This window comes from Meriones unguiculatus, chromosome 14, assembly GCF_030254825.1.
Source record: "Meriones unguiculatus strain TT.TT164.6M chromosome 14, Bangor_MerUng_6.1, whole genome shotgun sequence".
NCBI classification, from domain to species: Eukaryota; Metazoa; Chordata; class Mammalia; order Rodentia; family Muridae; genus Meriones; species Meriones unguiculatus.
Window position 1 is genome coordinate 31030168 of NC_083361.1, and position 25415 is coordinate 31055582.

The window sequence follows — 25415 nt, forward strand, 5'->3', positions numbered from 1 at the left end:
TACATTTGGATTATATGAGATTTTTCCGAGATGTTCTTGAAATTTAACCACCACCCATAGCAGTGTGTTATGAAAGAGCGCATTTTAAGACTAATAAATTACTTGCTTAAATATAGACAGCATTAAGCTGGGAAATGTTTAATAAAAGATGCTTGTGTGTGTGTGCGCGGGGGGGTATATGGATCATCGTTATTGCATAGTTCTACTTAAAATATGGGCTTTGAAGACTTTTATGACTGTAGAGCTCAATTTGTTATGAAGTGGTAGTCAGCCACTTCATCTTTAGCACATGAAGGATATATGTAATTTTGACACAACTATTCTAGCTGGCAAATAAATTCTAATTAGTTTATGACAATTGCTCAGATTAAATACTATTTATGCCCACCAGGAGGTTCATTATTTTGGGCCATGAACATCCTCTATTCGGTTAGCTACTTCCTGACTGGGTAGGAGTTGGCCTGCTCCAATTCTTTCGGCTTGGTGCATACTGCTGTCCACAGTGCTTCATCCTAGTACTCTGCTCACTATGAAGTTTTGCCCTCCAGCAGTTTTTTCAGGGTATCCTTTACCTCTGTGTTTCTCAGGCTGTAAATGAGAGGGTTAAGCATGGGGATTACAAGACTATAGAACACAGAGATCACTTTGCCATGCCTCCATGAATTTCCTGTTTTGGGTTGCCGCAGGTACATGAAAAATAATGTTCCGTAGAAGATGGTCACCACGGTGAGGTGGGAGGCACAGGTGGAGAACGCTTTACACCTGCCCTGGGAAGACTGAATTTTGATAATGGAGATGAGGATGCAGATGTAGGAGATGAGGATGGTCATGAGGGATCCGGTGAGGTTTACTGCCGAGAAGACCAGGAGCTGCCTCTCTTTGTTGTGGGTGTCAGAGCAGGACAGTGCAAGGAGAGGGGGGTCAGCACAGTAGAAGTGTTGGATCACATTGGAGTTGCAGAAAGATAGCTGGAGAGTCAGTACTGTCTGTATCACAGAGTTCAGGAAGCCATAGGTGTAGACTCCTACCACCAGCTCCTTGCAGACCCGTTGTGTCATAATGGCTGTGTAGATGAGGGGATTGCAGATAGCCATGTAACGGTCATAGGCCATGGTGGCCAAGAGGAAGCATTCAGTAGTGGCAAAAGCACTGGAGAAGTACAGCTGAGCAAAACAGCCTGAGAAGGAGATGGTTTTTTTCTTCACCAATAAATTCTGCAGCATTTTTGGTCCAATGGAAGATGAGTAACAGAGATCAATGAAAGCCAGGTGACCAAGGAGATAATACATGGGTGTATGAAGCCGTGAGTCCACCTTGATGAGCAGAATCATACCAAGGTTTCCCACCAGGGTAATGAGATAAATCACCAGGAATACCACAAAGAGGGGGAGCTGAAGCTCAGGGCGATCTGTGAATCCCATGAGGACAAATTCTGTCACTGTGCTGAGATTGCCTCTTGCCATTTTGTTCTTTTACCTGGTGTGAAGAGAAGAAATAGGCTTTAAAATGACCAGATACTTAAAAACACAAGCTCTTTGTGTTTCCATCCTAGTGTCAACTGACAAAAATTAAGCATTTCATACAGACCCAAGTAACTGGAGCTGATTTCTTTTAGGAAACATAGCATGAGTTTTCTAAGCTCTATCTTCAAGTTTATAGCAGTGATGTTTTCAGTTTAATTCTGGACTTTACTTAGGGCCAGAGAGCGTATCTGATTCTGGGATGAAGAGTGGTATCACATTGCTTTATCTCTTGTGGGTCTACTGCAAGGACTCACAAAGCATTATTATGATCTATGGATGATTAGAGTACGTAAAACACAGGTTAGAGAGAATGAATGTGGAAGGTGGAAACAGGAAATGACTCGTTTGTTGATTGCCACCATGGGCCAAATGTCTACTGCCCATCTTTGTTATGCCAGACACTATGCAAAATGAAGTTGATATGAAGATGAATAAGAATATGTTTTCTGAGAGTGATCACAAGATGGTAGGAGAAACAGGTATGTAAATAATTAGCTGCACTTCAGTGTGGATAATACTTTTCTTTATTAGGGTTTCCACATTAATCATTAATCAAGAAAATGCTCCACAATGCTGTAAAGAGAATAATGTCTTATTCTCTGACTTCCAGAAGAGTGTTGTGTATGGAGGGAGGGTCAACAGTCTTAAGGGGACATTGAATTATTCCCAACACCTGGCTGAATATTAACACAGTAGAACATTACAACATTGGTGATCTCTTCATAGCTATTGGTGAAACTTCATAGCTATAAATTAAAAAAAAAAAAGAAAAGATTGCCTGTTTTCTGCTCTTCTGTTAACATAACTGCTTAATGAAGTTTATGTGTGGATATGAACGAACATACAAATCTTTCTGCATATATGAGACCATGGTTTTATGCTCCTTTACAAACTTAGCATTTATGATGTGTCACTTCTTTTCAAAGCGATTTTGTGATTTAGTTAATTCCCTCTTAATGGAAATATTTCCACTCAATTCAGTAAATATACACTTCTGGCTCCACTCAGGACCATGTAGCATGTGCGGTGCTGGGGTGAAGTGATTTAAAGTTTGTAATTTACAAGTTATTTCATTTTTCTATTTTAAATAAAGTGAGAAATATCCATATGCATGTGTATGGGTAAATCATGGCAACTGATAATGGACTTGGGTGAAAATGTGTATATTTCTTTCTATTTTTTGAGGTTACTGACAAATTAATTCAACTCTTTGTTACACATATTAAGCTTAGTTTCCAGTGTTCTGCATGTACTTTAAAGTTGCTACATTATTTCTTGTGACAAACAGTAGGTTTTAAATAGTGTGTGCCAAATATGTTTCTTTTTGAATTCTGATATCTGTGACATGATTTACAAACACTTTCCAATTTAGTATTACAAAAATTGTCTCCTGCTTATTCCAGGTATTTATCAGATTTCATTTTTACACTACAGTCTTTGCCATGCTTAGAATTAAATTTTGGTATGAAATCACTCAGGGAGGCAGAGGAGAGGCAGGCAGATGTCTGTGAGTTCGAGGCCAGCCTGGCCTACAAAGCAAGTCCAGGATAGCCAAGGCTACACAGAGAAACCTCGTCTCAAAAAACAAAACAAAACAGACAAACAAACAAAAAAAACTTTATATGAGGAATGAGGTAATTAGTTTTCTCTTTATTTCTCCAAATGGCTGGTTAAAGGTTCTAATATGACTGGTTGGTTAAGCCACTTTACCGCTGACTGTTGGTTTGAAGATCAAGCCTATGGCATACTAAAACATACTAAACATACTAAAATAAAACCTTTCAGTGCTTGCATCAGCTTCCAATGTCCTTTTGTAGTATCTTCTAGAGCTAGGACCAAATATAAAACATAGTAGAGTTCATTTTAGTGTCTAGTAGCATAGTTTCTGGCTTGCTCTCACATAAATGAATTTTAGAATGATTTTTTTTGTCCCCCCACCTTTTTTTTTTTTTTTTTCTTTAAGACAAGGTTTCTCTGTGGAGCCTTGGCTGTTCTGGACTCACTTTGTAGACCAGGCTGGCCTCAATCTCACAGAACCTCATCTACCTTTGCCTCTGTGAATGCTGGGATTACAGGAATGCACCATCACACCTGGCTTTTAGCATGATTTTTATCAATTAAAAATTTTTGCTTGCACTTAGATGCCTCTGACTGAGATGTTGATTTGGGGAGAACAGAGATATTTATGAGAAGATCTTTTCTCTAAGTAGGCTATTTATTGCACCTATCAAAGACTTTGATAATAATAATTTTCCAAATACACTTTTTTTTTTTTTTTTTTTTGAGACAAGGTTTCTATGTGGAACCTTAGCTGTCCTGGACTAGCTTTGTAGACCAGGCTGGCTTCAAAATCATAGTGATCTGCCTGCTTCTACCTCCCTGCGTGCTGGAATTATAGGCCTGTGCCACCATGTCTGGCTTCCAAATACATTTAAAAAAAATTCTATTCTTAGGTGTCTTATCTTTTTGTCACAATTGTAAATGAAATATTATTTTTTTATTCTGTGGCTTAACTATTGTTTACATATAGAAAAGCAATTGAATTTTGTGAATTTAATTTTATAGCTACTCTCTTTAATTTACAAATCAATTTTAGTTGATGGATTTTTCTTATGGATTTTTCAAATGCACATTCATGTATTATGAAAATGATGTGACCTTTTTCCTTGCTTTCTGTGGAGGGTCTTTTCTTCTTTTCCTGTCTCTACCTGTTTTGGCTTCTACTTGTATTTAACAGTGATGTTAAGATATAGTGACAATTGCAGCCATTTTCATTATATTCAGGAGCGGTTCTGAATTATAGAGGAGAATCCCTAGTACTATAGACAGGGGGATTACAGATAAAACTACTGAGGTAAGAAGAACCACACACTAAACAATTTCAAAGACGTGATTAAGAGCAGGCCTTTGATTTTTACAAGGCTAGGGTAAGCATAGCAAATGCAGGCCCACAAAGCTACATATAACAAAGCATCTGAAAGTTAAAAACAATACAAACTAATTATAAAATGTGTTTTATTCATTCTCTTTAGCAACTATATCTTTATAATGTCCTAGAAAACAGAATTCTTGGGATGCTCACTGTACTGGGTTAAGATGCAGAAGCCTCAGGAGATCTTGTTTCAGCCCCCATACATAGCTGCACAGTAGGCAAGTACAGGCTACTTCCACACCCCTGTAAACAATATCCAGCTCTCTGTAAGGCCTACGGTGACAATGCCAGTAGCATAGTTCACACCACCTAGAGTGGTCTGGGAATGAGGCTCTTGTAGGACCTGGAAGCATGCTGGGACTCCTGAAAGGCTTTTGTTGCCTGAAAGGTGCTCTACAAGGAATAGATAGCATGAGTTCCTTGTCCCATGGGCTATGGTGCAGAAAGAAGTGCTCTAAAATAACCCAAAAAGCAAGTATAAGGCAGTGTTCCATATGTTCCTGTATGGATCCTAACACTGTCTGGAATAGGTGATAAGAAATATGGATAAAATTGCATGTGTAAGCTAGGTAAAGGAAGGTCCAATAATCCAATTTAAAAATATCTTATCATTTATTTTAATTTATCCCTGTGTTAGTATGTGCACATGAGTTTAGATGTCCACAGCAGCCAGAGGTTTTGGATCCTCCTGGAACTGGAGTTACAGACGGTTGTGAACTACTTGAATGGGTGTTGACACTGAACTCTGGCCATCTGCAAGAGTAGTACATGCTCTTAACCCTTGAGGCATCATTCCAGCCATCAAATATCCCATCTTAAAGAGTTTGGTGTATAACCTGTAGGTTGTAGGAAGCTTTTAAAATTAATTGACAGGAAAATACAAAAAGCCCTAAAGAAAGAAGGACAGATGAAAAGCAAATGTATAAAGTAGAAGAAAAGTGAGAACTTGTTCAGAATACCCTGTGTGTGTTTAGGAGACAATGGACATCCTTTTTGGAATGAATAAGTGCATACTGATGAGGTAGTGAGGGGCAAACTATGTTTAGGAGTGTGTCATATTGTGTGGAGCCATGAAAGCCATGAAGAGTCAGTGGCTCAGTGAGTAGTGAATACGGACACAGTCAGCAGTGAATATTGAACACTTGAACTGTGGAAATTACTTGACCATCATTCTGCTTTCAGAGATTCAATCTGGCATTGCCTGAACGGGCTGAAGAGGAAGGGAGAGCACCAGCAGCAAGGACACAGGTAGGACACTTTCCACGTAAGAGGCATAAGGGTTTAAAATGGGAGAAATGAAAGAAATGAGAAAAGAAGGTAAGAGAGAGAGTCCAAAATAAGAGTCTTATCACTTGTCAATTGACTGATTGACAGTTTAATTTTCACCATGTCTGCTTCCTAAGGAGATCTAATACATTGAAGCACATACACTTGTACAAACGCACTAACACACACACACACACACACACACACATCACGACACCACACATACACACAGGTGTTACACAAATTCACCAACATTAACACCATTTAATTCAAGAGTAGAAACTGCAATTGAGAGATGAAAGGAAGCAGATATCCTAGTGTATTGCCTAATCATGTTGCTGTAAGTAGTTGTAGAAACAGAAAGTCTGCACTAGCAGTGAATTCAGAGGAAGGAATGCTGGATGCAGTGTGAGGTGTGGAGGATGGCTCCGTAGTCACAGCTGTTAATGCTGGTATGGGAGTTGCTGAGGTTTGGGTGATGGGCTGAGCTGTGAATGGTTGAAATTGTGCAGGGAGAGAGAAATGGGTGAAAACAAGCATTTGAGGGCTGATTCAGCCTTTAAAAACCTGAAGGGAAGAGTCAGCAGAGATGAACATTGCCCCAAGGTCTTCAGGTGAGCTCCTATCAAGGAATAGCGAGCCTTTAGACTCAGGAATTCCTGACATCTCTGGCTTACTAGGTGGCTGTGATCTGTCTGGGTGTGGTCATGGTGCTCTCAGTTATAGCTGAACTTAAAATCAGATTAACCTTGGGATCTTCAGGTATCACACATCAAGGATGTTACTGGTGCTGGTAAAACGCTTGTTGAGAATTCTGCACAGTAACAAAATGTCTGATTGGATTCATTTCTGGAGTTGATCCTACTGGGATCTGAACTAGGACAACGAGTCCTCTAAACAGACATAGAGGGGTTTAGGACACTCAAAAGCCCAAGAGTCAGTACACAGACCACAGCTTCCTTTAATGGCTCTTGCTTTATCAGAAGTTTTTTTTCCTTAAAATTTATTTTTTATTTATTTTATTTTTGTTTTACTATTGACTATTCTGGATGTGACATCCTGCTTGCCTGTAAAATTTCAAAGATGCAGTTAATGCATGCCAACTTGAAGGTTTAAATGCTCCATTAGCTAACTACTTATTAATCATTTAATCGCATTAAAATATTGTTTTTCCATTCCTGCAAACTTCACTTGAATTAATAGTTGAGGTTGAGAATTACTGATAGTATCAGCTTTTAATTTACCAGTGTTTAGATTATAGATGGATCTAATGATAAATTTCAGAAATAAAAAAAATAACCAATCTCTAATGGTAAATATTTGAACTTTAACCTGGGCATGGTGGCACAAGCCTGTATGCAATCCCAGCACTCCAGGAGGCAGAGGCAGGTGGATTGCTGTGAGTTTGAGGCCAACCTGGTCTACAAAGTGAGTCCAGGAGCTAAGGCTACACAGTGAAACCCTGTCTCAAAAAGCCAAAAAAAAAAACCAACAAAAAACCAAACATGTAAACACATATGCACATATGTGTAAATATGTAACATATATGTAAATATATTTGAACTTTAATTTTTTATGTAAGAGAAAACTTGTAGTTTAAAAAAGAAAATGTTAATGAGATTTAATTAATAATCAAACTTGTTAATAACTACTGGTTATTTAAAAACTTTTGATCTATAAAGTCATATTTCTTTTTAGAGATTTTAAGTTATGTGTCTGTGTGTATGTGTGTGTGTGTGCTTGTGCACGCATCAGAATGTGCATACAATGGCACATGTGTGGAGATGGGAGGACAACTTGCTGGGGCTGGTTTTTCTATGAGGTTGCTGCTGTAGATTGGACTAAACTCAGCGCCTTTACTTGCTTAGCCATCTCATTGCCCCAGATGTTGCTTGTATCATTTTATTTAATACAAACTTGTTATTTTTCCAGTTTCAAAACAAGAAAACAGATGTAGTAATTCTCAGTAGTTTTCTAAATTCATGAAGTGGTAGAGTCATTATTTAAAGCCAGTCGGGCTGATTCTAGCCCTGTCTGCCTAAACAATACTGGCTCCTATCTGTGCTTTCCAGTACATATTTATTTCAGGAAGTTTTTTGTTGTTGTTGTTTTGTTTTGTTTTTGTAAATTTTGACTTCTATGATAATATTTTAGGAATGCTGGGATGGCTCAACACCTCCTAAAAGTTTCTCCAGACATAACTGTTGTGTTTATCAAGATAATCAACATCTGGAAATTTGTCATGTTGTTTTACTCCTTATCATTATTCATTATATATGGCCAATTAATACAGCTGTGTTGACTAACCCAGGAGATACTCTTAGCCTTAGGAGAGGGACAGGCAAGTGCAATACTCTGGGAATCCGATGAAAGCTAAATTTTTTATTTTGAGAAAATGTTTGCTTGCATGAAATTTTGGAATGTGATCTGGGTGGCTTCTTGAGTTTAGTTTATCAGGTCCTGGCCATGGTCTCCTTAAAAAACAATACACTAACCAAATAACAAACAAACAAATAATCAAACAAATAACATAACTTAGGGGTCCACCAATCTTTCCCACTCCATTTCTGGCCAGAACAAAGCCCTTGTCCTCCCACCAGCAACAACACTCCTGCCTTGGCCGCTCTGTGTTTTTTCTACATCAACTGTCACAGTAAGTACAACTTACCAAGGACCTAGCAGACAATTAGGATTCCCAAAGCTCTGGAAATATCCACTGAATGTACTCCCAGCCTGACAAGCAGACCTCTTCATGTTTGGCTGCTTCCACTGCTTGAGGTCTTTTGCCCACACTCAGGAAGCTGTGAGTGTTTATAATTGTTACCTCCTGTTATTCTGGCACTTCCTAGGTCTCAAGGGACAATTTCTGTGATGTATTTTTCATTTGAATAAATCACCTTTGGGAATGAAAAATCCCTGAATCATTCTAGTAGCTAATGATGACTCAGGTTGCCACGCTTTGGTACCTGCTCTCAAGATGACTCCCCAGTCCAGAACCTTCAATGTGATGCTGAGATCAAGCCTTCTAAAATCCCTGCTAGGACATCCAGAGGAGGTACCCTTGAAGTTGCAGCTGCAGTGAGGTCCTGGGAATACCTTGTGGGGAGATAGCTAAGACTCTGAAAATGTTATGTGATTAAGATGTGCACACTAGACAGCTATAAAGAAAAGACAGTCTTGGCTTTCATGTTTATCATAAGAGATAATGTAAGAGAAAAACAATGCTTTATTTTCTTGCTATGCATTTCTATTGAATCAAATTAGGGAATAATAATTACGGGATGAGAGCATACTAAAAACTATATTATACATGTGGCTCTGGTTAAACTCAGTGGGTCACAAAACACAAGGCATCAATGTAGGAAAGAGGGCTTCATAGGGAGATAGGAAAGCTGGGGAAGATTAAGGATAGTGATCAGAATGTATTGTAAACACGTAAAATTGTCAAAGAACACATTTAAAGTAAAGACTTTTAATAGAAAAATCTCAGTAATTTTAGCGGTTGTATTGAGTCTCAGAAGGCACTGGGATGGTCTAAAGAAAGGAAAAGCAAGTTTAAACGGTCACTGCAAATTTTAATTTTAGTGTGTAGGAAGCAGTTGTATTTAAGGGAGGTGTATACACAGTTCACAGATAAGACTGACTCCTCATGGAGAAAGAATGCTCTCCAGAGTTCGGGATCTGGGGAATGTTAACTCCTCCTAGTGGTGACCACTGGAAGTACCGTGCTTTATTCTGCCACCATCATGAACCCATACAGATCTGATGATTCTTGCACAGGACTGAGAGTTGTTAGGGTCTCTCACTAACAACTGTGTCTGCCCTGGAGTAGCTAAAGGGCTGTTGCATTTTGTTTTCAGATGTGAATCTTTTACTGCAAAATAGGATAGTAGGTGATTCTGATATCATTTTAGTCAGGAGCTAATTCTACAAAGAATTTTTTAAAGGTGAGGTTAAAATGTATATATAAATGAGATGGTTTAGCAGTTAAGAGCACTTACTGCTTTTGCAGAGTTCCTGGTTCAATTCCCAGTACCCAAATGGTGGCTCATAACTATATGTAACTCCATTCCAGGGAAATCTAGCGTCCTCTTCTGTCCTCTATTGACACTGTATGCAGAACTGCACATATATACGTACATGAACACAAAATATTCATACACAAAATAAAAAATACTTTCTTGTCTCAATCATATTTCACTATGGCAAAGTGTTGCTGTGACAACACTCAGGACCCTTGGGGGCGTAGGCGAGCTGGCGCAGAGTCAACACACAGACTGCGTACGCGATTCAGGCAAGTGGCAAAAGCAGACAGACCCTTTTCTTTCTGGAAGAGGATGTTCCTTTAGACCGTCCAACAGCGCTCTGTTGGTTTCCGGACTGCAGGCTGTTGCTGTGGCTCTCCCTCATTGGCTCATGTCTCACCACCGGATGTGGTGTCATCGGCCTCCAGGCATGTCTAGGCAGGTCTCAAGAGGGCAAATCCAGGGATGCCTCAGGCCGGCTCCATGTGGTAGCCCAGCCAACTTAAATAGCAGGCCTTATTCCTTCTGCAGAGAATCAGAATCTATTTGCTAGAAACCGGGTCTCCACCACTTTTAGAATCTTCCAGATTTCTCACATTTGCTCAGAATGTGAGTGAACTTATCTCAAGCCTGACACTGATTTATGAATGAAATCTATCTGTTCCTCTCAGGGTGGGGTAAGCTACAGAATTAAATGATATTCACAAGTCATCCATAAAAACTTAGCAGAGAGTTTAGAAATTTAATATTGTAATATTTGTTGAATTTAAAAGAGGTTTGTAGTTAAGGCCCCAAAGTAGGGAGTAGTCTTTTCTCAAAGCTTGTGTGTGTGTATATATGTATGTGTGTGTGTTTTGTATGTGTATAGCGTTTGTTCCCTATATTTTTGATTTTGCATGCATAAACTCAGTCAATTATAAATTGAATTTTTGGTAGCTTGGATATTGAACCCAAGGCCTTGTGCATGCTGTTGGGAAAGCAGTCTATCATTGAGCTAAATCTCTAATCTTACTGAATTTAATTAACGCTTGTATTTGTACTGCTCAAGTATAGACTTTTTTCTTATTATTCTGTAAACAATACTTTATATGATATTTACATTATATTATGTATAGTAAGTAGTATAGAGCTGATTTAAGGCAAACAGAAGGTAGTGTATAGATTGTATATAAATACTACATGGTTTATTATAAGGGTCACGAATATCCACAATTTTTGGTATCCATGGAGGACTATCTGGCAAGGGGTAAAGAATTAATGACATCTTTTGTTACTCAGATCTGGGGGCATGGTGTGACATGAAGCTACAATAGCCTGACTTCTGAAGAGATTTGGTAGAGATAACATCTCACCTACAGCCTCCTGGGCCTTTGTCTTCAATTCTGTTCTTCATTCTCAGTTCTAAATACAGGCAACATGAATTCAAGGCCTAAATCCTAAACTCAGTATCCCCTCTAAAACTGACTATGAGCATATGCTGCTGTTCCCTGAGCAGTCATTAAGCCATATACTCTGAGCCAACCAATGCAAGCCCAAAACCTAGTTCAGATAAACAATTCAGATCAATGGGAAGTAATTAACCATGTATACTTGAAAATGTATTTTCTTATGATTACAATGTAAGCCCTTTTAAGATCAGAGTCAGCATGCTTATAGGATTGAATAGCTATGTTAAAACAAATAAAAGCAGCAGTAATAGATAATAGTAAATAAAAGCAAATTAGCTTGAGTATTGTGGTTAGAGGTGAAAACTGAGTCCACATTACCAGGCTTGGAATGGTGGTTCATGCACACTTCTCAGTGGGTTGTCAGACACACTAACTTAATTAAAGCATTCTTAATTAAAATGTTCTTTTAAAAATTAATTAATTAACTTTAAATCCTGATTATAACCCCCTCGCTCCTCTCCTCCCAGTCCCACCCTCCCTCTCTCTATTCCTCAGAAAAGCAGAACCCCCCTCCTCCAACCCACCCCAACATATCAAGTCACATCAGGACTGAGTGCATCTTTTTTCCCTCTGGACTGGAGAGGCAGCCTCGCCAAGGGGAAGTGATTAAATCCTGGCAATAGAATCCATTTTAGAGATAGACCTTGTTCCCCTTACAAGGGAACCCACATGACATTAAGATATTCTTGTCTTCTTTTTTCATGGTACTGTTATCTAAAATATAATGAGGACTTTCTATATGTTAGACATTATTCTAAGTTCTTCATACATTATTCCATTCAATCAGCAACAGTCCTCTGGTCTACATTTTTATGGGCTAGGGGCTCGAGTAATATGTCCATGGTTACAAGGTGAGTAAATGGGATTTGAAGCAGGCAGCCTGAGTCCAGAGCTCAAATCTGTCCTTATACTGTTGTGCCTCTTATCACCTACAAGATGCTTTCAAGTTATGTCATTTGCAGTATGCTTATTTATGCTATCATATTTAAGTATTTAACCATCTAATAAATAAATGTATGCATATTTAAATAAATGTATAAATGAATGAGATCCATATAAATGAAAACGCTCATCTACACGGTTTTCCTCTATTCATCAGTGCTGCTACTATGTGTGCCTTGTTGACACTTTAAAATTGTTGATAAGATTGTGTGCATTTCAGTCATCAAGGGTCTTCAGTTGCAAGCATCAAGAACAGATTTGGGGATATTTTTAGAGGACCCAGAGTCCCCGTGAAGACTAGAAAACCATGCTTAAAGCTCTTCCTCCCTGTGAGAAATGGATAAGTAAGAATTCCACTGCTGATGCTGAAAGACCAATGGCTGTGAACCATTACCCCAAGGGCTGTCATTGCTATACAGACACTAAGGACACACAGATCAGTCATTTGTCCTTACAAAAATGCTGCTAGAGTCTTAAATTCTGGCTCTTATGAGTTGAAATAAATATGTACATATATGAAATTTTTATTTATTCTTTAAAAATATCATACATACATACAATGTATTTGATTGTATTCACCTCCTCTCGTCTCTAACTACTCCTGGATCACCCTCACACCCCCCATTCCAATTTCATTTCTTTTTAAAATTGTAGCCTAAAATTAGAGCTGCCCATATGTGCATTGGTGTGAGATCATCTGATGGATATATTCAATTCTTTTTTTTAAAGATTTATTTATTTATTATGTATAGAAGGTGTGTTTGCATGTATACCTGTACACCAGAAATGGGCACCAGATTTCATTTTAGATAGTTGTGAGGCACCATCTGGCTGCTGGGAATTGAACACATGACCTCTAAGAGAGCAGCTCATGCTCTTAACCTCTTGAACCATCTCTCCAGCCCTATGTTGAACTCATTTCACCAAAGAAAACCCTATTTCTCTGATTTTACATATTGGCTAGGAATATATGTTATAGTTCTAGTTCATGGGTCGGGGATATAAGAGAAGCTAATTCTGTGGTTGTTGACTAGTCTGATACCTATTGTTTATCTAAGTGCTATCAGTCCATTAAAAGGTAAAATCCTGCTTACAATTAGTTTCTTGTAAGCACCACCTCTTTTTGGTTTACGGCAGTGGAACAGTCTCCCAAAGATTAGTGTAGCTCAGAGCAAGGTTATAACAATCCCTAAACACTCTAAGTTGTTTCTTACCAATAACTGCTTAAAAATGACCTACTGTGCATTTGGAAAACATGAGGACTGAGAGTCAGAGAGTATATCTATAAAATGATTGTAATGCTTTTCTTCAACTTTAGAGTCTTGCCTTAATTAAAAAAAATTCTGCATCTCTAAGACTGACTCAGGTATGGGAAAGGGAAGAGTTCTCAGGACATTGCATGATGTTTCATATTAGGCCTGTGATCTCTGTCCTCATAGTGACTCACAGAGTTAGACATATCAGGAACAGCCTCACTCATTGCCCATCTGCGTTTCTAAAGAATCCCTAAAATTCCCTCTGGGTCACACATTTTAAAATTTTGTGATGATTAACCATTGTCAACCTGACTGGATTAGGAATCACCTAGGAGATACACCTCTGAGCATGTCTGTGAAGACTTTTTCAGAAAGATTGAAGTAAGGAGAGTAGACCCACTCAGAGTGAGTAGTAGCACTGTCCTATGTGATGAGATTCCAGGCTTAGTAAAAAAGCAAGAAGGACCAAGTGATCAGTGTTTCATCTCCCACTTCTTCCTGACTGCAACAGTCTCATGTCCTGCCACCATGATGAGCTTTATCACTTCTTGAACCATTATACAAAGTAAAGAAAGAAACACTTTAAATTACTGAGATCGGTTTTTCACATCATATTTCTAACTCTTTTTTTCAAATTACTTTTCCACTTCATGCACAAATTGATGTCCCAGAATGACACAAGAAGTCTGCATAATGTTTTGATTTTTAATTTCAGTCATTGTTGAATCATAAGAAGGTGGGGAATGGGAGGGGGCAAGAACTTCTCAAGAAGATCAACAGGGTCAACTAACCTAGTCACATAGGGGTTTACAGAGACTGAAGCACCAACCAAAGAGCAGGCATGGTCTGGACCTAAGCCCCCTACACATATGTAAATGATGAGCAGTTCAGTCTCATAGTGTCTTCTAGCAAGTGGAGTAGGGGATGTCTAACTTTCCTCTTCACAATCTTATGGTTAAACTACGAAGTTTGACTATTCTGGGAAACTGTTTTGACTTGTTTTTCTTGGGTTCTGAGAAACTCATGAACCTGCTCATTCCAGCAAAAGAACTTAGACTTTGTACCTGGTATAGAATATCACAGACTTATCCCAACCAGGAGTCCATAGCTTGACTGGGACATGTAGCCCACGAGTTCAGGGAGGCAGGAGTCATGAACCCAGGGAGGAAGTTTGTATTTGTCTCAACCTTGGTTAGACAAGCTTCTTTTTGCAGAGGGTAGTGGTAATACAGAGGCCTATAACTGATAAAAACTCTGTGTGCTCACTGAACATGGGCCATCCATATCAATCTCCGCTTTGCAATCCACAGAGAACTGCACAGAAAGGGCTTGAAACGAATGCAAGATCTGGCAAATGGAGAGAAGCACTGTAGAACGCTGGCTTCCACATTGTAGCAGGGCTGTTGCGGTTATGTGCACAAGATCAAGCCAATCAAAATTCCAGCAGGAACGGGAAAAGAAGAGCCTCTGGTGTCCCATTCCTGTCAGAGAAGCTAGTGCCAGCTGATGAGAGAGAGAGAGAGTCACTCTCTTTTGGGCACAAGACTGCTGGTTTGTCACTTACCCTGTACATGTCCACATACCCATGTGAATATGTGAAACACTAATTGTACTCAGGAGTTATTAATAAAAATGGAAAAAAGAGACTGAATTTGAAAGAGCAAGGAGGGCTATATGTGAGCATTTGGAGGGAAGAAAAAGGGAGATGTAATTATATTATAATATCTAATATAAAAGAAATAATTAAAAATGATTAAAGAGGTTATAAAGTTGGGCAGGAAACACTATATGAAGTTGAGAGAGATAGTGGTGGATGGATGTGATAAAAATACATATTATAATGTATGGAACTTTCAAAACATAAAAAATATTATTAGACAGAAATTTCAGATCAATTAGAGATTGGTTTTCTAATCTTCTACAGATCCCACAATTATATCGTGTCCAGAGGCCAAGATCACAGATCAGAAGTTTTATGAGTCTGCAAGTTCCATCCTTACAGATAATCTGTCTATAATTTTCTTAGGAAATTTAGTTTCTTCTTGCTTCTTATCATTCAGTAGGATGGGAATATTTATCAGAGAACTTCATACCTAATTCTCTTATGAATATCAATGAAAAAATACTCAATAAAATGCTTGCAAACTGAATCCAAGAACACAAAAAAATATCTACCATGACCAAGTAAGCTTCATCCCAGGCATGCAGGGCTGGTTCAATATATGGAAATCCATCAATGTACTCCACCATATAAATAAATTGATGAACAAAAATCACATTATCATTTCTTTAGATGCTGAAAAAACATTTCACAAAATCCAACATCCATTCATGCTTAAAGTCTTGGAGAGATCAGGGATACAAGGCACATAACTAAACATACTAAAGACAGTATACAGCAAGCCTATAGCCAACATCAAACTCAATGGAGAGAAACTTAAATCATTCCCACTGAAATCAGGGACAAGGCAAGGCTGCCCACTCTCTCCATATCTTTTCAACGTAGTAATGAAGTCCTAGCTAGAGCAATAAGACAACTAAAGGAGATCAAGGGGATACAAATCAGAAAGGAAGAAGTCAATGTATCTCTATTTTCAGATGATCTGATAGTATACATGAGTGACCCCAAAAACTCAACTAGAGAACTCCTTCAGCTGATAAACACCTTCAGCAAAGTGGCTGGATACAAAATTAACTAAAAAAAAAAAAAATCAGTATTCCTCCTGTATATGAAAGACAAAAGAGCTGAGAAAGAAATTAGGAAAACTACACCCTTCACAATAGCCACTAATAACATAAAGTATCTTGGTGTGACTCTAACCCAGCAAGTAAAAGACCTGTTTGAAAAAAACTTCAAGTCTCTGATGAAAGAAATTGAAGAAGATATCAGAAGATGGAAATATCTCCCATGCTCATGTGTTCGTAGAATTAATCAGTAGGATTAAATGGCCATCCTGCCAAAACCAATCTACAGATGCATGCAATTCTCATAAAAATATGAACACAATTCTTTACAGACCTTGAAAGAACAAGTTTCAATTTCATATAGAAAAAAACAGAATTGCTAAAACAATCCTGTACAACAACAGATTGTCTGAAGATATCTCCATCCCTGGTCTCAAACTATTCTGGCACAGAAACAGAATTTTGGATCAATGGAATTGAATAGAAGACCCAGAAATAAACCCACACACTTACGGACACCTGATTTTTGACAAAGATGCCAAAACCATACAATGGAAAAAAGATAGCATCTTCAACAAATGGTGCTGGTCTAACTGGATGTCTACATATAGAAAAATGCACATAGATCCATATTTATCACCCTGCACAAAACTAAAGTCCAAGTGGATCAAAGACCTCAAATTTGTTAGTAGAAAAAGTGGAGAAGAGCCTTGAACTCATTGGCACAGGAGAAAACTTCCTGAACAGAACATCAACAGCATAGGCTCTAAGATCAACAATCAATAAATGGGACCTCAGAAAACTAAGAAGCTTCTGTAAAGCAAAGAACACTGTCATCAGAACAAAATGACAGCCTATAGACTGTGAAAGGATATTCATCAACTCTCTATCTGACAGAGGGCTAATGTCCAGAATATATAAAGAACTCAAGAAGTTAAAAAGCAACAAATCAAGTAATCCAACTAAAAAAGTGGGGTACAGTCTCCCCCCTCTTTCATAATATTCCTTGCACTCTGCTCAAAGATTAGTTACGAGTCTCAGCATCTTCTTTGATACACTGTTGGGCAGTCTTTCAGAGGCCCTCTGTAGTAGGCTCCTGTCCTGATTCCTGTTTTCTCCTTCTTCCAATGTCCACAAGGAGAGCAACAGAACTAAAGAATCTGGGCACAGCCTCTTTTCTGAGGCTGATACTCCAACCAAGGACCATGCATGGAGACAACCTAGAAACCCTGCACAGATGTAGCCTGTGGCAACTCAGTGTCCAAGTGGGTTCCCTAGTAATGGGAACAGAGACTGTCTCTGACATGAACTCAGTGGCTGGCTCCTTGATCACCTCCCCCTGAGAGGGTAGCAGCTTTGCCAGGCCACAGAGGAGGACAATGGAACCAGTCCTGATGAGACCTAAGGGTCAGATGGAAGGGGAGGAAGACCTCCTCTCTCCATGGATTTGGAGAGGGACATGGGAGAAGATGAAGGATGGAAGGTGGGATTGGGAGGGGATGAGAGAGTGGGCTACAGCTGGGATACAAAGTGAATAAACTGTAATAAATATAAAAAATAAAAATTAAAAAAATGGGGTACAGAGCTAAACAGAGAATTCTCAATAGAGGAATATCGAATGGCAGAAAAACACTGAAAGAAATGCTCAATGTCCTTGGTCATGAAAATCAAAACAACCCTGAGATTTCATCTTACACCCATCAGAATGGCTAAAATAAAAAAACTGTAGTGACAACACATGCTGGAGAGGATGTGGAGAAAGGGGAACCCTTCTCCATTGTTGGTGGGAATGTAAACTTGCACAGCCACTTTGGAAATCAATCTGGTGCTTTCTCAGACAATTAAGAATAGTGCTGCCTCAAGATCGAGCTACAGCACTCCTAGGCATATATCCAAAAGATGATCAAGAATACAACAAGGACATTTGCTCAACCATGTTCATAGCAGCTTTATTTTTAATAGCCAGAACCTGGAAACAACCCCGACGTCCCTCAGCTGAGGAATGGATATAGAAATTGTGGTATGTTTACACAATGGACTACTACTCGGCAATTAAAAAGAAGGAAATCATGAAAATTTCAGGCAAATAGCGGCAACTAGAAAAGATCATCCCGAGTGAAGTATCCCAGAAGGAGAAAGACACACATGGTATATACTCACTTATAAGTGGACATTAGACATATAATATAGGATAAACATATGAAAATCTGTACACCTAAAGAAGCTAAGCAAGGAGGATGACCCTGGATAAGATGATCAATCCTCATTCAGAAAGGCAAAAGGGATGGACATTGGAAGAGGGAGAAAACAGGCAACAGGACAGGAGCCTATCCAGGGGGCCTGAAAGACTCCACCCAGCAGGGTATCACAGCAGATGCCAAACTTTGGGCAGAGTGCAGGGAATCTTATGAAAGAAGACCTGGAGAGGACAGGAGCTCCACAAGGAGAGCAACAGAACCAAAGAATCTGAGCACAGGGTTTTTTCTGAGACTGATACTCCAACCAAGGACCATACATGGAGTTAACCTAGAACCCCTGTAGAACAGATGTAACCTATGGCAGGTCAGTGTCCAAGTGGGTGCCCTAGTAATGGGAACAGAGTACATGTGGCTGGCTCTTTGATCACCTCCCCCTGAGGCAGGTGCAGCCTTACAAGGTCACAGAGGAAGATAATGCAGCCAGTCCTGATGAGACCCGATAGTCTAGTGTCAGAGGGAAAGGGAGGAGGACCTCCTCTATCAGTGGACTTGAGGAGGGACATGGGAGGAGATGAGGGATTGGGAGGGGAAGAGTGAATAAACTGTAATTAAAAAATTAAATTAATTAGAAAAGAAATATTAATGTAACTTCAAAATTACATTTAGCAATTTATATTTGTATGATCAGATTTATTCTATTAATTTAAAAATTAATTCGACTTTATGATTGAACTTTCTAATTTTGTATGTAATATGAAATTTGAACCCCCATATTTATTGGAAAATTCCTCACATGCTAACATTGTCATTAGTCCTTTTTAAATCAGAACATTCCCTTCAACATCATATCAAGAGGCACTATTGTTATATCACGGCTTTCAAAATAACATATCTCTAAGAGAATATTTTCCTACCAACCTGTCTCTTCAGAGCACCCTTAATCTCATTGTTCCTGAGGCTGTAGATGAGGGGGTTCAACATGGGGATCACCACCATGTAGAACACAGACACCACCTTGTTCTGGTCCGTGGAGTAGCTGGACTTGGGCATCACATAAATGAACGTGATGGTCCCATAGAACAGAGTGACTGCAGTGAGGTGGGAGGTGCAGGTGGAGAAGGCCTTGTGGCGGCCCTCAGTGGAGCGCATCTTCAGGATGGTTATGAGGATATAGATGTAGGAGACAGCAATGACAAACACTGTCACTACAATGATGGATCCAGCTGTGAATGAAGGAACAACTGCAGGGACACTGACATCAGAACAGGACAGTTCTATTAATGGAGCAAAATCACAGAAAAAGTGATTGATTTTGTTTGGTCCACAAAAGATAAGAGAAAAGAAGGAAAATGTGAAGGAGGAAGCGTTCAGAAAGCCACCAATATAAGATCCTATAAGCAACTGGATACAGACTTGTGTGGACATTTTGTTTGAATAAAGCAGTGGGCTACAGATTGCTATAAAGCGATCATAAGCCATGGCAGCCAGGAGGAAACATTCAACTGTCCCAAAGAAAACAGCTGAGCTAAGCTGTATGCCACATTCAAGGTAAGAGATGGTGTTTCTCTCCACCAGGAAGTTGACAAGCATATTGGGTGTGACAGAAGATGAGTAGCCTATATCAGCAGAAGCTAAATGGCTGAGAAAAAAGTACATGGGGTGATGGAGCTGTGAAGAGACTCTGATGAGAAGGATGGTGCTGAGGTTTCCAGACATGGTCACCAGGTAGATGCACAGGATGATGGTGAAGAGGACGAGTCTAAGAACTGGGTCATCAGTTAATCCCAATAAAACGAATTCTGTCACTGCAGTGTGGTTCCCATCCTCCTGGAAAGCCATGGGACAGTGTAGCTGCTGTCAGAAAATGGCTGTGATGGGGACAATACATACAAGGATTTATAAATGGGTAGTTTCACTTTCATTAATACACAGATAATGCAAATATATTTAAAGATGTTTAAGGATCCATATTTATTTGCCTTCAAGGATGAGTCTACAATTTAAAGTTGCACAGCACACATAAAATCCTTCCCTCACACAATATGCCTTTTTCTTTAAATGTTATGTTTTTTTAAAAAAATAATTATACCTTAAAGCAAAATATAAAAATAAAATATAAATGAGAATAACAAAAAAAGTCTTGGATATATTAGAAAAGATGAATGTATAGATTTATAGAAAATACTTGGATAGTAGCTAATATTTTTACATGCTTCATAAAAACAAGCATAAATCTTAGAAGTATGCATAGATACAAATAGCTAATTTATGAAATTGCAATATTTTCATAATATTTTTACATAAAATATTATATCTTCACAAAAGATTATTTCCATCAGTATTTTAACTTGGAAAGAGATTAACTTTATGTGGTTTATATAACAGCCAGTAAAACCAGAATTAGAACTCCAAGCTGTCTAAACCCTACTACTTAACATTTATGTAATAATAAAGCTAAATAATAATAGTATTAGATTCCTGTGTCAAAAATGATTGGAATGGGTTTTTGTAAAGTTTTAAAAACATGTTGAGTAAGAGTTTTCTACATAAATAAATTTATTATTCACATACCAACTAGACAGGAATTTTAAATTATCAATAAAATTATTAATTGGAAATTTGTTAGATATTTTTATAAGGTTGACGTAGAAAATGTTGTTTTACTAAATAATTTGAAATACCCATGCAATCCCTATAAAAAAAGCATAATAGATACTAAAATGGTATATAAATGTTTTGCTTAGATGATAAATAAAAACCAATTAGCCAGATTCATCACTAGAAGCCAACATCCTACCTTTTGAAATGAGAACTCATTCATCCGTCAGTGAAAAGTCAAAGCTGTGGTAGTTATGTAGTCGTCTTTTAGTATTTGTCACCTTTGGGGATCAATCTGAAGATGCTAAAAATTCAAATGTGAATTCTGAAGTATTATGGAGCACTATTATTTCCTGTGGTGGATACTGAGTATTCAAGTTAAAATAATAACTAAGCAAAATAACTAAGCTTCCAAGATTCTGTCAATTCCCAAGAGGTTAATTTATTATTTTGTTTTCTCTAGGTGTTCATGCATAGCCATGTAGGATTTGTCTACTATTTACTACATTATAATAAAATATATTTTCTATGAACAATTAGTTCTAGGTTTACTTTGATGTTTGTGATAAATAAATAATGCTAAAATTTAAGTATAAAAGCTAAAGCTAGTGTCATTCATTCAACATATATTTATCAACTAGTATTTTGGCAGAAGCTTTCTTACTTGCACTATTGAGATGATCTACTAGCAGCATCTTTAAAGAAGTTTGATAACTTCTTATTTGCAATCCACACTCAATATATTCTTTGTTCCCAGAGGCTAAATCTTGCTCTCTGTGTCTTGCTACATCTGTTATCTTACTACATTTAAAAAATAGATATACAATTGCTGTCTAGGAATTAATTTTTTTAAAATGAAGGTACTGGAGAGCTAGCTCAATCAGTGGAGTTCTTGACTTATAAACATGAGGACTTAAGTTCAATTCTCAGAAATCACTTAAAAAGCCAGGTGTGGTTGTGTGCACTTGTAACCTTAGTCCAGGGAAGGCAGAGACAGTGGATCCCTGAGACTTTGGGCCACACAGTCCAACTTTCTAACAAGCCTTAGGTCTGTCTCAGTGAGGGATCCTGTCTCAAAAACAAAACAAAACAAAACAAAACAAACAAAACCAAGGTGCATGACTCCTGAGGAACCTAAGACTGACTTCTGACCCACCCCCCCCACTCACACAGATGACAAATGAATAAAAAAAGAAAGAAAAAAGCTTGTATTTTATATATTACACATACTTAGTGCTTACTGAATGGCCTCATGTTATCAAAATTTTTTCATAGAAGCCTTTCCCAGAATGCAGAGACAGGTTGGTGGGTGGCTGATTCTATCTATCTATCTATCTATCTATCTATCTATCTATCTATCTATCTATCTATCTTCTATCTATCTATCTTCTATCTATTACAATTTATTCACTTTGTATCCCCACTGCAGCAACCCTACTTCTTCTCCTCCAAGTCCCACTCACATTCCCTCTTCTCCCCCTATGCCCTTTCCCTAGTCCCCTGATAGTAGAAGACCTCCTCCCCTTCTATTGACCCTAACATATCAGGTCTCATCAAGGATGGCTGCATCATCTTCCTTTGTAGCCTGGCAAGGCTATACCCCCAAGGGGAAGGTGATCAAAGAGCCAGCCACTGAGTTCATGTCATAGACAGCCTCTGTACCCCTTACTAGGGAACCCACTTGGAAACTGAGCAGTCTATGGACTTCCTCTGAACAGGGGCTCTAGGTCCTCTCCATGGATAGTCCTTAGTTGGAGTATCAGCCTCTGAAGGTCCCCCTGGGCCCAGAATTTTTGGCTCTGTTGGTCTCCTTGTGGAGTAACTATCCCCTCCAGGTATTTCTATATCCCTCTCCTTCCATAAGGTTTCCTGCACTCTGCCCAAAGTTTGGCAATGAATCTCAGTATCTCCTTCGATACCCTGGTGGGTAGAGTCTTTCAGAGGTCCCCGTGGAAGGCTCCTGTCCTGTTACTTGTCTTCTACTTTCGATGTCTATTCTGTTTGACCTTCTGAATGAGGATTAAGCATCTTCCCTAGGGTCCTCCTTGTTGTTTAGCTTCTTTAGGACTATAGATTTTAGTATGTTTATCCTATATTATATGGCTAATATACTCACTTGTAAGTGAGTATGTACCATATGTATCTTTGGGTGGATTAATTTCAATGTTCCATGAAAGTCTGAGGTTGAGGGAAATGGACAGTTAATAGGTGGTTGAACTGCCATCTTTAACATATGCCATCAAGTCCCCCAGGGGAGCATGAAATAAACTTTATATATAAAGTGAAATTATATGTAAAGTTAAATTTTAAATAACATTTTTGCACATTTTCATCATTGTATAAGAATACAGAACATGAATGTCTTAAACTTGCATAAAGAAGTAGAATTTTAAAATGTCTTGGATTCCTCCAAGAATGGAAATACAGTCAACGTGTTACCTCTTGCATAGTGCCCTTGATTTAGGCAGGTCATGGCAGGACACCAACTCTTCAACCCAAAGACTCCGTGGTACTTTAGTTCTCTTGCTAACCCAAATTTCAGGATCACTTGTAACCCCGCTATTGAAGGGTTGGTTTGACAATCACTCTAATAATTATAACCAATATTCCTCTCAAATACCTTATACTGATAATTATGCTAAACATTTTACGTGGAGAGGATCTTCACAGTATATTAGAATGTAGATGCTTTTTTGATTCTCAATTTTATTTGATAGAGCAGGGACATAAGAGTTAAAGTATTTAACCCCTATACAACTAACAGTGGATTGATATCTACAATTTTAAAAAAATAACTAAAAAAGAAAAACCCAAACACAAAAACAAAACAGATGACCCAAACAATAAGGAATTGAGCATTTCTTTTTTTTTTTGGGGGGGGAATATTCAACCATTTTTAAATTTTTATTACTTATGGTTTATTCACCTTGTATCCCCCCTGTACCTCCCTCTGTACTCCCCACCCAACTCCACCTTCCCTCTTCCCCACCTGTGACACTCTCCCAGTACACAGAAAAGGGAGTTTCTCCTTCCCTTCCCTCTGATCCTAGTCTATCAGGTCTCATCAGGAGTGGCTACATTGTTTTCTTCTGTGGCCTGGTAAGGCTGCTCCTCCCTCAGGGGGAGCTGATCAAAGAGCAGGCCAATCAGTTCATGTCAGAGATAGTCCATGTCCCCATTACTATGGAGGCCACTTGAATACTGAACTGCCATAGGCTACCTCCATGCAGGGGTTCCAGGCCATCTCCATGCATGGTCCTTGGTTGGAGTTTCAGTCTCAGAAAAGACCCTTGTGCTCAGATTTTTGGTTCTGTTGCTCTCCTTGTAGAGCTCCTGTCCTCTCCAGGTCTTACTATCTCCCACTTCTTTAATAAGATTCCCTGTACTCTGCCCAAAGTTTGGCTATGAGTCTCAACATCTGCCTTGACACCCTGCAGGGTAGAGCCTTTCAGAGGCCCTCTGTGGTAGTCTCCTGTCCTGTTCCCTGTTTTCTCCCTCCTCCGATGTTTATCCTCTTTGCCTTTCTGAATGGGGATTGAGCATCTTAGCCAGAGTCCTCCTTTCTGATTAGCTTCCTTATGTGTACAGATTTTAGTATGTTTATCCTATATTATAGGTCTAGTATCCACTTATGAGTGAGTATATACCATGTATGTCTTTCTGCTTCTGGGATACCTCACTCAGGATGATCTTTTGCAGTTCCCACCATTTACCTGCAAATTTCATGATTTCCTTGTTTTTATTCTATTGTGTAGATGTACCACAATTTCTGTATCAGTTCTACAACTGAAGGGCATCTGGGTGTTTCCAGTTTCTGGTTATTACAAATAAAGCTGCTACAAACATTGAGCAAATGTCCTTGTATACTTGAGCATCTTTTGGATATATGCCTAGGAGTGGTATAGCTGGATCTTGAGGAAGCACTATTCCTAATTGTCTCAGAAAGTGCCAGATTGATTTTCAAAGTGATTATACAAGTTTACATTTCCACCAGCTGTGGAGGAGGGTTCCCCCTTCTCCACATCCTCTCCAGCATGTGCTGTCACTTGAATTATTCATCTTTGCCATTCTGATGGGTGTAAGGTGAAATCTCAGGGTTGTTTTGATTTACATTTCCCTGATGACTAAGGACGTTGAACATTTCTTTAAGTGTTTCTCTGCCATTCGATATTCCTCTATTGAGAATTTTCTGTTTAGCTCTGTTCCCCATTTTTTAATTAGATTACTTGATTTGTTGCTGTTTAACTTGTTGAGTTCCTTATATATATTGGATATTAGTCCTCTGTCAAATATAGGGTTGGTGAAGATTATTTCCCAATCTGCAACAGTTGTTTTGTTTTGATGAAAGTGCCCTTTGCTTTACAGAAGCTTTTCAGCTTCATGAGGTCTCATTTATTCATTGTTGCTCTTAGAGCCTGTGCTGTTGGTGTTCTCTTCAGGGAGTTTTCTCCAGTGCCAATGAGTTCAAGGCTCTTGCCTACTTTTTCTCTCACTGGTGTAATGTGCCTGGTTTTATGTTGAAGTCTTTGATCCACTTGGACT

General features: G+C 38.7%; 2 protein-coding genes across 2 annotated transcripts; both read right to left on the minus strand.

Moving 5' to 3' along the window:
• Nucleotides 1–527: 527 nt before the first annotated feature.
• LOC110539341 (olfactory receptor 5M5-like) lies at nucleotides 528–1463 on the minus strand. The gene has a single exon (XM_021626187.2). It carries the CDS (start codon nucleotides 1461–1463, stop codon nucleotides 528–530), a length of 936 nt encoding a protein of 311 aa, XP_021481862.1.
• Nucleotides 1464–19169: 17706 nt separating this feature from the next.
• On the minus strand, nucleotides 19170–20114 carry LOC110539337 (olfactory receptor 5P76). The gene has a single exon (XM_021626183.2). The coding sequence runs from the start codon at nucleotides 20112–20114 to the stop codon at nucleotides 19170–19172; it is 945 nt and encodes a 314-aa protein (XP_021481858.1).
• Nucleotides 20115–25415: the final 5301 nt, after the last annotated feature.

Coding starts and splice junctions, on each gene's coding strand:
- LOC110539337 (XM_021626183.2), bottom strand. CDS start 20,114: ATGGCTTTCCAGGAGGATGGGAACCACACTGCAGTGACAGAATTCGTT.
- LOC110539341 (XM_021626187.2), bottom strand. CDS start 1,463: ATGGCAAGAGGCAATCTCAGCACAGTGACAGAATTTGTCCTCATGGGA.